Here is a 15,575-nt window from a genome sequence, read left to right on the forward strand (position 1 = left end):
GCACCTATATATTTATTTTGCTGCCTTGGTTTGGGTCCACTTGTCCCCTTACGGGGAATTGTCACTGTAATCCAATACAAAGTTCTTCGGTCTGGTCACCTTTACCCTATGATGAACCATTTCTATCCTGAGAGAAGTGATCTCTAAAGTATGATCTCATCCTGATCTAGGGCTCATCGAATAGTTTGAGTCTATAAATCATATGTTATGGCCTTCACAGTCACTAGATTTCAACCCAATGAAACACCTACACTATATGGGCAAAAGTATGTGGACACCTGATCATCACACCCATATGTGCCCATTCTAAAACCATGGGCATTATCATGGATTTGGTCACCCATCTGGTGTTATAACAACCTTCACTCTTTTGGGGCTTTCCAGTAGATGGAGCATGGCTGTGTGAATTTCTGTCCATTCCAGAAGGCCTAGTGTGCTGTCAGCATCCAATTCATCCTATAGGAGTTCAGTGGGGTTGAGTTCTGGGATTATGGACTTTTAGTCACTGCAAGATATTGACAAATAACCAGCCACAACAAATAACTAGCCAAAACAAATGTTACCGACCAGCCACAACAAATGTTAATCCATTAAACTCCCAAAAACTCCAGTGGGATTTCCAGCGCACTCATCACAATTGTTACTACTGTATCTATAGCTTTTATTAGCATCTATATTGGTACTCAATAATCAGATCACTCTATGGACTCCTTCATTTTTCATTCTATGTGCACACATGGTAGTGAAATTGAGTGTCATTGATTTATTTTCCTCAACATACCTCTTCCAGTTGTACTATAAAGGTGACATTGGAGCCCATATTTGCTTTGAGGGTGTTGTCACGGGTTGCCAGGTGCAATCCTCGTGGGGGTCGATTGGGACACTGCTGTTTCCTCGCTGTGTACATCTCCTTCACCCCTTTGGTGCAGTTGTTTGCTGCTACTTTGCGATAACTGACAAGGATGTAATGACATTATCAACATTATAATATCCATGTCTCCATTCACGTCTCCATTATGTTATGTCTCCATTCATGTCCTGAAATGATGGTATAGCATGATGAGGACTTCTGATTGTATTGTCATTAAGGTTATACTGGTATACTGCACGAGAGAGAGACTCACCCTGTGCTGTTGAAATAGTTCTGGCCTTGACTGCAGCTCCGTGATACAGTGGAAGGATTGAACCAGAATGCAGGCAGGCAGTTACCATCTCCTCTTCGCTCATAGCCGTAATCACTGCAACACACACGCACACACACACACACACACACACACACACACACACACACACACACACACACACACAGGGAGAAAGTCACAGAAATTCCACATCGCCAACCCAAATGGAAAGGATTGTAGTGTAATACAAGATCCTAATCAGCTAAAAATGACAACTAAACACTGCAACACACACACACACACACACACACACACACACACACACACACACACACACACACACACAAACTGGAAATAACACACAGGACAAAAATGACTACACACCGCAACTCATGATGCAGAAATAAACACAAAATCTAGAAATAACAAAACATACATAACCCATTACAAATTATACTAAACTCAACACACAACCCAGAAATAACTAAACACCACAATATACAACCAGGAAATAACTAAATACTACAACACACAATCAAGAAGTAAGTAAACAATATGCAATATGCGCCACCGAAATAACTAAAAACAGTAACACAATCCATAAGTAACTAAACATTGCAACACTATCCAGAAATAACTGAACACAACCTAATGATAACACCATAATACACAAACCAGAGAGACACTGCAAAATACACAAGCCAATAATAAATATAAACCACAACACACAATGCAGAAATAATTAAATCTGCATCACCTAACCCAAACCCTGAAATAACAAAACGTTCAAAACAAACTGCAAAGATAACACTGCTACCCAAAAGACAGGTACCACAATACTAACTCAGAGATAAACCATCCTACACAAACAAGCCAGAAGTAAGTAAACATCACAACACAATATGGAAATATCTAAACACTCAACACACAACACAGACGCAACACTCCTGAAATAACTAAACACTGCAATATATAGCCTAACTTTACACTGCAACACAAAAGCCAGAAATAACAGAATGCCACAACACACATCCTAATGACAACTCAGTGGCGTAAGACACAAGCCTGAATTAACTAAACACCAAATACACAGTGCAGAAATAAATAAACTGCACAACAGACAACCCAGAATTGGTGCTGAAAAGGTAACACTGTAAGTCTATATAGCTGTCAGTTGTTAATTTCTTTTCAGCTTTTTTTTTGTTAAACAAACCAATAAACAAATTTTACAATTAGCATTTAGCTGATAACAAAGTGAAAATTAAACTGTTGTGATTCATAGTAATTCTTATTCAAAACAAATCTGAGCAAAATACATATTTATTAGACTTGTAGAATATCAGCCATAGGCTCATTTTATCTTTTCTCTTAGACAGGAAGTCCCAATTGTGTTGTATCCGGTAGCAATAATTATGGCTCTTAATATTTCACTGATTGCCTTTTATCTACTTGAAAGTTAATTAAAAGTTTGCTCCATTATAATTGGAAATGCCCACAACTTTGGTTTACTTCCTCACCGTACATTTAAATCATAAAACGGCAGGCGTGTATTGATGAGTCCTCTCAGTCAAGCCAATTGTATTTTGTGAGAAATTAATGGATCCACATTAAACCTTTGCGGTTTGACCTTGTACAGACGGAATTAACATTAAAAATGTCTGTCTTTTCAAGATTAAAAAACAAAACAAAAAAAAACAGCACAACAGCATGAAATTTGCATAGAAATTAAATCTGTTCAGTGGCTCGTCTTCACACATTGTCACAGATGTTGCCAGCTCGCATCACAAAAATGCACTGAAATGTTCTTTCCTGTCCAGAATAGACAGTGACACTGAACATGATGCTGTATGTAAATCAAACTAACTTTTTTAATTTAATGTAAATCACTCTAACTTTTTAAATTTGTTTTATGACTAAATTGTTTCAGAGATTTATATATTACACTGATACATCTATTGTAATAGAGATGATTTACACTGTAATAACAGTATCATATTTTTGTATATGTTTTGTATATGTTTGTATTTTATCCCAAAAGAGTGGATTATGTTTTTAAATTAACGAATTATAAGACAATTTTATCCAAATGAATGGCTGAATCAAATCCAAGCACATTCTTAGAGCCATGCTTCTCAAAAAATAGTAATTAATTAATTAATCATTTTAAATAACATAGCAGTGCTGGCGATAACTACTATTCATGTTATTATGGTTATTAATTAGTCATCATAGTTGTAAGACTAACTGACTTGTCACTTCAAAGGGAACTCAATAATGTTAACATTAATATGACTGCAATCTTAACATAACCAGACAGTGACAATAGTACATCTATATAAGTGAAAACCACAGGAGTAAAAAGCTCCAATGGCTTGAATAATTTAATAGGAATAAGAAACAGAGTTGCTCTATTGTTCATAAAATTACAGTACTGTGGAAAAGTCTTAGGCACCATATTTTTTTTAGTACAAATTTTGTTATAGATTTTTATTTAATGACTTCTACATTATCAAGTCAGTACAAAAACATTTTATATTTCTAAATATTTCCAAAGCTTTCCAGCACAAAATTAAATGTTGCAGAAAAATATTTGTATGTCAGTAAAGAAAGCAGTATATTACTTAAGAGAAAGCTTTTCAGACAAAAAAAAAAAGAAGGCTGGAAGGGTTTTGCTGAAAAAACTTTCATTTCTTTATTTCTAAAGGGATCTTTGCTGTACAGAATTTCTTTGCATGTGACTAAGACTTTTGCACAGAAGTATATGTCCATACTGTGATAATAAGGGGGTCCATGGAAAGTCTTTTACTCTGAAAGGGGTCCCTGGGTGCACAATGTTAAGAGAACCCCTAATCTACATTACAGGCTTCTGCACAGACCATACAATAGCAACCATCAAGCTATGATAGAAAATCTCAGATGCAATAACATAGCTAATTTTAACTTCCAGAAGAGTTTCATTTTTTAAGTTTTCTAATTATAACCATGGTGTCATCCTACTGATCAAATACATTATGAATTCACTCACCACTCAAAATCATGTGCTCTACAGATACAAGGTTCAGCCGATAAGATCCTGGTGTCCTTTCCCATCATGCAGTAGTTGCCCGGGCGGCGCTTGATGAAGATCTGCTTTTGGCCCATTACACATGGCTCACCCTGAAAAAGAGAACATCAAAGATAGATAATAATCCTGGGCTATAGATCTACTGGATGTGATGTAAGTTCATTTGTGTGATTAGCTAGGGAGGAGAGTGTTTAATCCATTCAACTAGAACATTTCTTGTCTAGAACTGTCCATATATATTAAGGGCTTGAAACTAAAGGGGTGCAAAATTTGGCAAACTTTGACTGGCTACTGGATGAAATAATAGTTATAGAGCAATGTAAAAGTAGATTCCAACAAAACTACAACCTTTACTCAATTTATATGTTCTATTTGTCAATAAAGTCAGTGTATATTATTAATTCTAAATCATTTTGTAACAAGATATTTTGGATTGGAAATTGACTTATCAGACATTTTCAATTAGTATAAACAAATGAATTATTTGTTTGCCTCAAGTCTGTTATAAGATTACTCAGGACACTGTTGGGTTTCTGTGTGTAGACTATTGTAACTGTGTTTAGCTGATGGCAACAGGATGATGACAAAATTGAGGGGTGTGAGCCCCCTGTTGGGCAAATAATTCACACCTCTCCACAGTAACACTGGTACAGAGATAAAACATACAACATAACTAAAGCTTTTTTGATAGTCAAACACTGTATACAACTGCCACAATAAAATTATAATGTTTAAACTTAGTAGGCTAGATAAAAACAAATAAAAAACAAATTTAAAAAAACTACCTAAAGGAAAAACTGCAAATTCTTAAAGCCCTCATATGAGTAATTAACCACTACTGTGGAGTGTGACATCACAAAAAAAATCAGTGCTGAACATGAGCAGCCCTCAAAACAGACAGAAATTCATTTTTTTGGCCTAGTTACATTTAAATAATGTTACATTTAAATAATGGATATTATTAGTGAAATAAAAATTCTTACTTTCTGAATATAGTAGACATATTTTATAATAACCTGTATGTCATAATTTATAATATTATAACTCCTGCCAAACTTTTTTTTTTATCCCCTAAGCCATTTTTTATCCCCATTTTTAAAAACTTTGTCATATCTCTTTTGAATTCGTTAAGCCAGACCACTTAGCAAACATTTCATCTTGACATATTTTTTTTAGACTCTGCAACAGGTCATATGCTGGGTTCTGAAAATCAGATCTGGAGCCTGACAGGGTCATGAAAAAAAAAAAAAAAAAAAAAAAAAAACACTTATTTTTAAATCACTTTTCTTTGGATTCTGCCCAGCAGAACCCATGGATGTTTGCTTTGGATAAAATGAGTGTGAACAGTCCATTATCAGGGTGGATAGTCATTGATTTTTGTGCTTTATGTACATATTATAAAGATGTGGTAGTCCTGTGCATTTTCTGGTAGGCTATGGGAGGTCAGGTTGCCAAACCTGACCACGATTTGGTACCCAAAACTTTGTCTTAAGAAATGGTGAGTTAAGTTCAAAAGTTATGTCATTATTTATACCGAGAATGTGATCTGTATTAAGAATCAGTTCTATAATCATATTCTGGGTGCACGTGTGTGCAGTTCATGACTCTGAATTTGCCTGATTTTTCTTGAGTAAAATCATTCACATGGGAGATTAGATCATGGGAGATTACATCTAGACCACTGCCTTTAAAGATAAGTACTTGCCTTGAAGCCCAAAAAATCTGGAGGTAGAAAATGCGGACCGAAGAAGCAGATCACATTTTTCCCCCATACTGCTGAGCAGGACTGAGACATGGCAACCCAGAGGTCTTCGATCTTATCCACAAAGGGCTGGTGTGGCTGCAGGCTTTCATTACAGCTAAATTGGAGGCACTCTTGATAGTTGAAGGGAGACTAAGATGAACTGATTGAATAAGTCAAATCAGGTGTATTTCCTGCTAGTTTGTAATGAAGCCTGCAGTTACGCCGACCCTTTGTGTATAAGATTATGGTGCATCATGTATTGCTTATGAAAAAGCAAGCACCACACCTCTTATCTTGCCAATTGTCATCATTAAGCAACCCCTCAAAAATCAGCACTTTTTATAACCCTATTGTCTTTTTAAGCCTAACCAATCTTAGGAAAGCAAAACACATAGGTTTTTCATGTACATTTGAGAGTGATTCCAGTAAAGTAGTTCATCTAGTTTATTGTCAAAGGACTGGACATTAACTAGAAGGAGGTTGAAAGAAATTGGAGGCACCTACATAGTGCTAATACACCACCTTGTATAACTTGCCTCTGGCTGGGTTTGTGATGGGTAAGAAATATTTGTTAAGTCTGGTTGTGAATTAATTTTGAAACTTCAGTGATGTTTGATGGTGTTAAATGAAAAAGACATGAGTTGCATGACTCTTTTTTTTGCACAGAAAGAGACATGCAACTCAAATACTAACAACAGAATAAGAGCACCACAGCACAATATTGCACTATCACAAATTGCAAATGACCAGGACTATACAAGAAGCCAGTTTCATAATAATAAACGTTAGTGCAACTCACAAGATGTTACAATAGTACAGCTCCATCTCGGAGGGTCACAAGTTCTACTGAATATCCAATTACTTTTTGAATGTCCAAACATTTGCACAAAGTCAGAGATTCCATACACATCCAGGTCTAGAACTGAAATTTCATACTTTTCCAGGCTTTCCAGAACTGCACAAGAACCCCATTGCCATGGTAATAATACTGATCCTGATTGAGAGTCCCTGATATCTGGTGTAGTAACTTGATTTTGTATCAATTGTTTTCTACCTGATTGTGCAAGTGCCACGTTTGGTAGTCTCCTTCAGTGCAGCGCTTGGTAAACAGGGACTTGTAGTTGATTTTGATCAGCTGCCACTCAGAGCGATCGCTGAAGTGTCCAAAAAACCTACCAGTGCACAAATACTGAAAGTTATAATCAAACAATCAGTGATAGACAAGGTCCCTGTTGCATAAACAAAATAATACCTAAAAGGGAATCAAGATGGCTTTGAAATGTTTAGCTCTTTTGACCTATTAAAACCTAAGTTTCATATGGTAAATGGGTGGAAAGGATCAACCCAAGAATAATTAACCTTTGGGGTTAGGAAAGATCTGTCTTTATTCTTGTCAGGGTTTGTTAGGAGAATATAAGCATGTGCATGAAAGAGCGAGCGGGAGATTGAAAGAATGTGTGTAGACAGGTGCCAAAAAGAACAAGTTAAATTTTTTAACACTTACGTCAGGATCTGATTCTCCATGCCTGGCTCGACCAGAACACCATCCACAAACAGAGGCATGGCTGAGAAAATATGATGTGTCCACTGTCTCCCTTCATCAAAGCTGATCCTACAACAGCCGATCAAAATGTAATTAGATTCTGTTCAGATCAAGCATTTTCTAATTAACATTCCAATAAGTAAGGAATAAAACATGATGGTGAGTGCTGATTTGGGTGTGTTACCACTTTAAAGTTTATTATTTTCCAATAACAGCATGTCCCAAAGTGTTTAATTCCTCTTATACCATAGCAATTTGCCAATTGCTAATTTATTAATGAATGGCACAGACTTTTCAACCATTTATAGTTACATTTAAAACTTTACTGTTACTCTGAGAGACTCCTCAAAGTAACTCTGGAGACTGCTTCCATAAATATTAAATATCTATAAATAAATATTATTTATAGCTTCGCGATAAAAATTATACAATTGTTGTTTAAAAAAAATAACAACAACTCGCTCTTTCATGCACAGTTTATTATTAGTGTTAGATTATGTAGAGTTTGTACTATACAGTCATGTGAAAAAATAAGTACACCCCATGGAAACTGTTGGCTTTTTTTTGACATATTTGGACAAGCAAACATTTGGTCATCTTTGAAATAGTATCTATTAATAAAGTAATTTTCACAATTTTAATTAACAAAAAACAGATCAGTCACATGGAAAAAGTAAGTACATCCCTATATTTATCACACCTTAAAATCCCTGAAATAAGACTGGTTGCCAGTGATTAGAACCTGCTTAGGTGGTGCAGGTGTCTGGAACCTGTCTTATATATATTCCCCTAATATCTAGTGTCTGGTGTTCTTTTGTTACTGAAGTGTGTGGTGTCATCATATCATCATTATAATTGATAGAAATTCATATAAAATATAACTATAATTTTATAATATCAATATATAATATGTCAATAATTAATAGAAACGTTTTCCTCTGTTTTCTGCACACACCTACCATCAGGAGGTCCACCAAGCAAGGTGATTTTTGTTTGTATATAAATATTGTTTAAATTGCTAATAACTGAGAAAAATCAACAGGTGGCCATTACTACATATTGAGCAGAACTGAGGCTGATAACAGTATAAACAGCATTCAATGTCACTATAAAACTATTTCTAAAAATGGAGGAAGGTGGTAAACAGACTTTTTTTAAAGAGTGAAAGGGAAAAAGGAATAGGGAAAAAAAAGAAAGGACTTGGTAAGACAATGCGATGATGAAGACAAATCAAAACAACAGGGGCCTCCATTCAGCAACAGCAAGAGATGAAGAAGAAAGAGCAAGAGTTGATGGGAGAAAAAAATAACACTGAAGACTTTGACTCTGACAGCTTTTTAGTTCCACCTCAGAGGTGCTGACGGTGGAGTAGTGCATGTGTGACAAGGTTTAACAACCTCACTGAAGAACGACACTAAAGTTCTTTTGCTACTTCAAAACTAGCAAAGCTTCGGTGGGAGACAAGCCGGTTGACACGCATCCCTTACTGGCTGGGACGTGACTCAAAATCATAGTAGCAGGGAATGAGACAATGGCCAGGGATGACTAGTTCGCTTGGCTTGCTTAAGAGAAACAGATTTGAAGATAGCACACTCCAACAGTTCTATCGTTCTGGGCACTAAGGGGAGAGAAAGAAAAAAAAACTCAGAAGATTAAAAAGCACCAAAGCAGAGCTAGAGATCTCCGATTTGAAGAGTGTGGTAATTCCAGGGGATAAGCAAGGAATTCCATCTAAACTATACAGTGGATAGTTTTGGATTTGCTTGTTTGGTAAAGACATTTATGTATCATTATAGAGAAACTTCACTTTCATTTTTGACATTTTGACATAAGGAACATCGTCATTAACATAAAACCTCCTAAAAGCAAAAATGAACCCTGGCTGGGATAATGATTTCCCTTAAGCATTGGCTTGAATCATAAATAATCATAAATACAGTTGGCACACTGTTCTTTTTGCAGATTAGCTCTTTAGCATACCAGAAATGCCTTGTGGGAACTGTGGGCTGCTTGACTGCAAGTAGAGCTCCTGCTTTATCCAGGAACCAAACATTGTGCTCCTCATCAAATATCTGCAGAACATCGCAAAATGAGTAATCTCAAGTAAATGCATATCAATTTCCAATTGTGGTAATGAATATCAATCAGTACGTTTACACGGACAACAATAATCCAATATTAACCCTATTAAGACAATACTCTGATTAAGAAAATACCATGTAAACAGCAATTTTTTATTACCTTAATCCGATTAAAGTCATACTCGAAGTAAAAACAAATCGAATTAAGACATGTGGAGTGTTCCTGTTTTACAGACCTGGACACACCTTAATCACACTATTAACGTCGTGTGGCAGCTTTCACCGCATTTTGCGACAGGACACGTACACACACGGTGGTGTGCAACCGCTTGACGGCAAACAGGAGTGCACGGGTGTGTCTGAAACCACGCACTTACTACATAGTAGGCGAAATATATGTGTTTTGGCTACTATACAGTAGCAAAGTAAGCGGTTTGGGACGCAGCCCATGGCTTCAAGCAGTCGTCTGTTAGCACGTATAGCATGACAAATAATTAACTGCACTTGAAGCTTTCGTAAAATTAAAAATGAAACACCCAAAACTGTATACGGTACCATAACGAAGACGACCTGTATGTTGATACGTGAAATTTGGACGGCGTGGTGTGGGGACGTAATGACGTGTGTCGTTAATCGAACTATGTTCTATAACATAGTTATAGGACATTAAATGAGTATTCTAAAAGCAACTCATGTAAACACCTTAATCACAATATTGTCTTATTCAGAATAAGGTCAATAATTGGATTATTGCTGTCCATATAAATGTAGTCAGTGTTATCCATGAATATCCTGTATATAACGTTTTGACGCCTACAATAGCTTGTTATACTATAGAATATACTGCTAAACATTTTCTATTTCAATATTAGTATGCATTAACTGTTATAAATATTTATGAAAATGCGTTAATCAATTATTAACAGAATGGGTATCTTAACAGAAGTGCTGTTTGAAACACAATACAGTAAAATATACAACAACAATAGCAAACAAATTCATCCCCAGTTTGCTTAGTGTGTCTTAGTCTTAGTGAAACCTGGGAATATAATATCTAACTGATACTATATGATATTAAAATGTATATAATAACATGTAATTATTTATTAAATATAATTATTTATAATAACACACTGTATTTATCTTTTCTAATATTTTAACATTTCTAATGTATTATTTCTTATACTTTTATCAAGCCCAAAACTACAACAAAATAATTTTGTAATAATTCCTTAAAGAAAAAAAAATTTAATAAATAAAAAAAGACAGGCCCCATAATGCATTATGTACAGTATGTTATATAATCTGTTATGTTGAGCATTTATGATGCAATTTATAAGGCATAATATCAATAGCTATAAAGTGAAATGTATTGGCATAAATAATCATAACAATATCTATAATATCTTATGAATTAATTGTAACATGATTGTAGTTTGTTTTTGAACTTGTTTGTAGTTTGCTGTAAATATGACCTTCATAGAAATTGTTACCATGTACACTATAAAGCCTGTAAACTTTGGGAGCTGAGTCTCACAGCTTTTTTTTTCATTCTTGCATAAGCTTTACACTTGCTGTCAGTCCTGCTGTCAGTACAAAATGGTAGACTACTAAAATAAAATGTGCTGTTTACTGTTTTATTGGCTGCAAAATAATGTGGATGGGAGTCCTGCTGTTCATGCAGTTACAGTAATTAAAATTTACATTAATGTAACAATCTTAACTAAAACTATTTGCCTGTACCCTCAAAATATCCATAGTATTGTATACCGGATTCCTATTGGATGTTTATTTGGATATTTGCAATCTTCACGTTTGTATATATAATCACAGTCATTTTTTTTTTCATTCTATACCCCAGTATTGCTAGTGTTTAAATGTGATCATCTAGACACTACTGATAAACCCTGTCCTTGACACCTCTATTCAGGACAAAACAACCACATAAACTGATTCTAAACATGGAAAAAAATTACTGGCATAAATACTGACATATCTTATGAACTTTTAAGCATTGTTAGCATGAATATCATGCTAATTCTCAGCTGATTTCAAGGAGCTATTTAATAACAACATACCTGTCTCCAGGTATTGCCAGCATCTGATGACATGAACATTCCTACATTATTGTAGGAGAGCTCAGAGCCCATATTGCCTGAAGAGAAAAAGCAAAATTCAAAAGTAGTGGAAATTTGACAAGCACAAGATGTAACTCAGTAGATATTTCATTGTTGGTCAAGGCACTGTTAACATTTACAGTTGCCCTGCATTCACAGTGGTCATGACCCAACACAACAGTCAGAAGTCATTTGTTTTCAATGATTCATGCCGATTTACAGCAACAAGATGGCAAGCCCACTGGCGACAAAGTGGTGTGAAGTGAATTGTGTGTGAGAAGTGAGTATGATGCCAGTGTGAGTGCAGAGTTACAGAGCTATTTCCAATTTATCAAATAGTCTATATACTGCAATAGTAAACTTGAATCAAGACCTGAATGCTTTTATTATTCAAATTTGAGACATTTCAGACACTTTACTATTTCATATTTCATATTAAACTGTTTACTCAAACCAATAAAATCGTTTTTTGTATTTTATATTTTAAATAAAAAGACACAAGATTGAGGACTGTTTGGTATTTTCTGGATTTTTGCAAGAATGACTTGCGAAATACGATCTGATCTCCATCTACATAATAATAATAATAATAATAATAATAATAATAATAATAATAATATCAAATCCCAACAAATGATATCCAGACGATATTATATGTAAATTATCTGTATTATGGAATCATTTCTAATGACATTGATATTATTTAATTTTATTGTCCAGTCCTAAAACTTATCACCAACTTATACAAATCTTTTACTTTTTTTTTTGGTTTTTGGTAAAGTATTCTCAAATATTCCCTACAGTTTTACTTTCTCACCTAAACTTACATTTAGACCAGCATCTATTAGCTTTGTCATGTTGATAAGCAGTAGAATGGTTGACTCTGAATATGAGCATGTATGTGAAATGTCCTGTGGCCTTTTTCAGCAAACTCAGCAATAATCAAATTTTTAAAAATTGCCACAGATGTTCCACAGATTTGAGCCAAGACACAACGTGTGATATCATCATAACGCACATTCAGCCAAAGCCCCCTTTGATTCATGTGCGTTGAACATGAGTACAACTAAAATGACTCATTTACCAACAAACATCACTGTGCAAGACAATTTCGTGCACTTGCAATTTCACCAATTCAAGTAGTTTTCTGCAAAAAAAAGCACACAAAGTTGCATTGCAAATCTTTAAAAAAGCTGCAGCAAAATCAAGCATAAAAAAAAAACTCAGAAATGCTGTCATGATGAGATTTGTGCGCACACACACACACACACACACACACACACACACACACACACACACACACACACACACACACACACACACAAAGTGACTGTAAAAGCTCAAATCGTCTCTGAAGGATTTGCAGATCAGCCGCGTCCTAGTGGCATGACTGATGTTTACACAAGCAAACATTAGAGAGAAGGACAAGCAAATTAATGTGTATTGCCACTCAGACATGTTTTCAAACAGCTACATGGGATTTACTTAAGTAATTTATTGCACACAAGCTCAAACATATTGAAGTACATGCTCATTGCTAAGGCTTGATAAAACATAAATTACGTAGTGGTGTCAGTTTTCACATAATATATTTTTGTTATCTATCTGTCATACATGCACTTTAACGCACACTTTAAGTTTCTTTTACCTATAGCGATGATTACTCCTGGCACAGAGTTCTTGGTGGTAATACTTCCAGAGACATAAGGGTTTTCTGACATCTGCAGCTGTAGGTGTAGCGAACAAAATGGCTGGAACAGAGAGAAATGACACATAGCCAGGGCGAAGTTATTATGTACCTGTCTATCAGACTGAGCTGATGTGTCACTGCAGGCATTAAATGGATTTGAGCTGATGGGGGGCAGGAAAACGCACTTGAGTCACCTTGCAAGAATCATTTGTGTTTGATACAGCATGTTATAAACCTATTTTTCACCTCCATAACTTAATTCCATTCAGTATTCTAACTGCTGTTGGTATAAAAGAGTCTTTGTAAACATTTTTTTTAAATTTTGGGAACCTTATACCCTCTTCAATGCTTCCATCTGGAAGAAGGTATAAGGTTCCAAAAGTTCTTACAAAGGTTTACAAACACAAACACAAAAAACTGTATGTCGAGACGTGAATTTCTGGAGGGAACATTGGACAGCGTGGTGTGGGGACATAATGATGTGTGCCATTAATCAGTCTATGTTCTATAACATGTAAAACAGGAACATGAAAGGAATATTCTAAAAATAACTCATGTAAACACCTTAATCACAATATTGCCTTACTCAGAATAAGGTCAGAAATTAGATTATTGTTGTCCATGTAAACGTAGTCAATGATTTATTAAATCCTGTGAAACTCAGGAAATAAGACCAAACAGGTTGATGATTATGATCAAACTGATGACTTGTTTTCCAAAATAAATTTATAATCTTAGATAAAGAGTCACAAATGTTGTATTTTTCCATAAATAGGTTAGGTTACAAATGGACAGGGCATTTGTTTGTGTGGGTGTGGCCATAATTAATGGGTGGAGTTGCGTTCAAATAACTCTTTCTCAGGAAACAGTTGCTGACCCTGCATCCCGATTGCCACACTTACACTATTTTTTAAATGTATGTCCTATTTTTGGGAGTACACACTTTTGAGTGTGTATTAAAAGAGCACACTAACATGTCATGTAATGGAGGAGAAAGTTGTTGCCCGGAAAAGAACACTGTCACTGTAAACAAACTCCTCGTTGCATTTCAGCTTCTTCATTCATTACTCCTTATATAATATATACCATATAATTAAATTTCTTTTTCCACATTTCCTTTACACCTCTCTGAAATGCATCCTTGATTTCAGCAAAGCAAACAATCACAAAACTCCACCTCCCATGCGCAAGGAGTTGTGGGTTGAAAAAGTGTCGATGGAGCCACACTTTGAATATTTACCATAAATAGTAGACCATCGGGGTACCTTTGAGATACTTCTTTCAACATACTACGATTTGGGACATACTAATTCTCATCTTGGATACTATTTACTACAGAAAGTATGCCATTTGGGATACAGGGCAAGTCTTAGGGAAGCTTTTTCTTTGGGTGCTTGGACCCTGCAGATTGCTGCTTTTGGCTATATTTTTATATGGATCATTAATTTATAAAAAGGTTATATTATTCAAATCCAACTACTGAAATATTGCTATTATTGTTACAACAATCATTTGCGATGTAAGCAGGTTTACCTATGAATCCTGAAACGTCATTAGGATGCTCACAAAATGCATTCTGGCATCTCCTAGGCCAAACAATCATGGCAATGTGTGACTATTAATACAAATTAATCCAGTTTAAAGTGCCCTCTGCAAAGACTCAAACTCTTATTGTGAATGCTAATTGCCTTTTACACTCATTAGCAACAATGACAGCGGGAGGATTTGGCATTAAAGCTGAAAAGCCCTCTCTCCAGGGCTCTCTGCCACAACAAAAGGCAATTATATCTGTTTGGTCTGTGCAAAAAAGTGTCACCTTTCATCTTTTCAATGGCCAGTGTGACAAAGACTACAGGATTTGGCGGCATTAATCAAAAGGGTTATAGGGCACTAATTAGGGTGTCAAATAAATCTATGAAAGTTAACCTGCACTATAGTGACAACTGTAGTCATGTTCTCGGTTCTCATTTCGTTCTCTTTTTAGTGTAGGAACAGTACACTTACCATGTTATACTGGTCACACTGGGTAAAATAAAGGAGTCAGTTTGCTAGATTGAGTTAAAGATCATGCTGTTTAATCCATGCTGGCTTTCTGTTGTTGTTGTTGTTGTAGCTATATTCCATAATCAGAGATGACTTACATGCACACATAAGAATTTAGACCTCAAACCTAACTACGGATTTAAGTGTTATTTATTGGATGTTGTTCAAAGCT

General features: G+C 35.4%; 1 protein-coding gene across 1 annotated transcript in view; it reads right to left on the reverse strand.

The window, feature by feature from the left end:
* sorcs3a (sortilin related VPS10 domain containing receptor 3a) overlaps positions 1-15,575 on the reverse strand; it is a 296,209-nt gene that overhangs the window by 37,747 nt on the left and 242,887 nt on the right. Inside the window, exons 11-18 of the mRNA XM_047151173.2 lie at positions 13,319-13,421; positions 11,632-11,708; positions 9,453-9,544; positions 7,434-7,541; positions 6,984-7,101; positions 4,147-4,277; positions 1,125-1,238; positions 782-953 (exon numbers count right to left, since the gene is read on the reverse strand). Of these exons, the coding sequence (XP_047007129.1) occupies positions 782-953; positions 1,125-1,238; positions 4,147-4,277; positions 6,984-7,101; positions 7,434-7,541; positions 9,453-9,544; positions 11,632-11,708; positions 13,319-13,421 (915 nt within the window). The remainder of the gene's footprint in view (positions 1-781; positions 954-1,124; positions 1,239-4,146; positions 4,278-6,983; positions 7,102-7,433; positions 7,542-9,452; positions 9,545-11,631; positions 11,709-13,318; positions 13,422-15,575) is intronic.

The sequence above is a fragment of the Ictalurus punctatus genome, chromosome 26, assembly GCF_001660625.3.
Source record: "Ictalurus punctatus breed USDA103 chromosome 26, Coco_2.0, whole genome shotgun sequence".
NCBI classification, from domain to species: domain Eukaryota; kingdom Metazoa; phylum Chordata; class Actinopteri; order Siluriformes; family Ictaluridae; genus Ictalurus; species Ictalurus punctatus.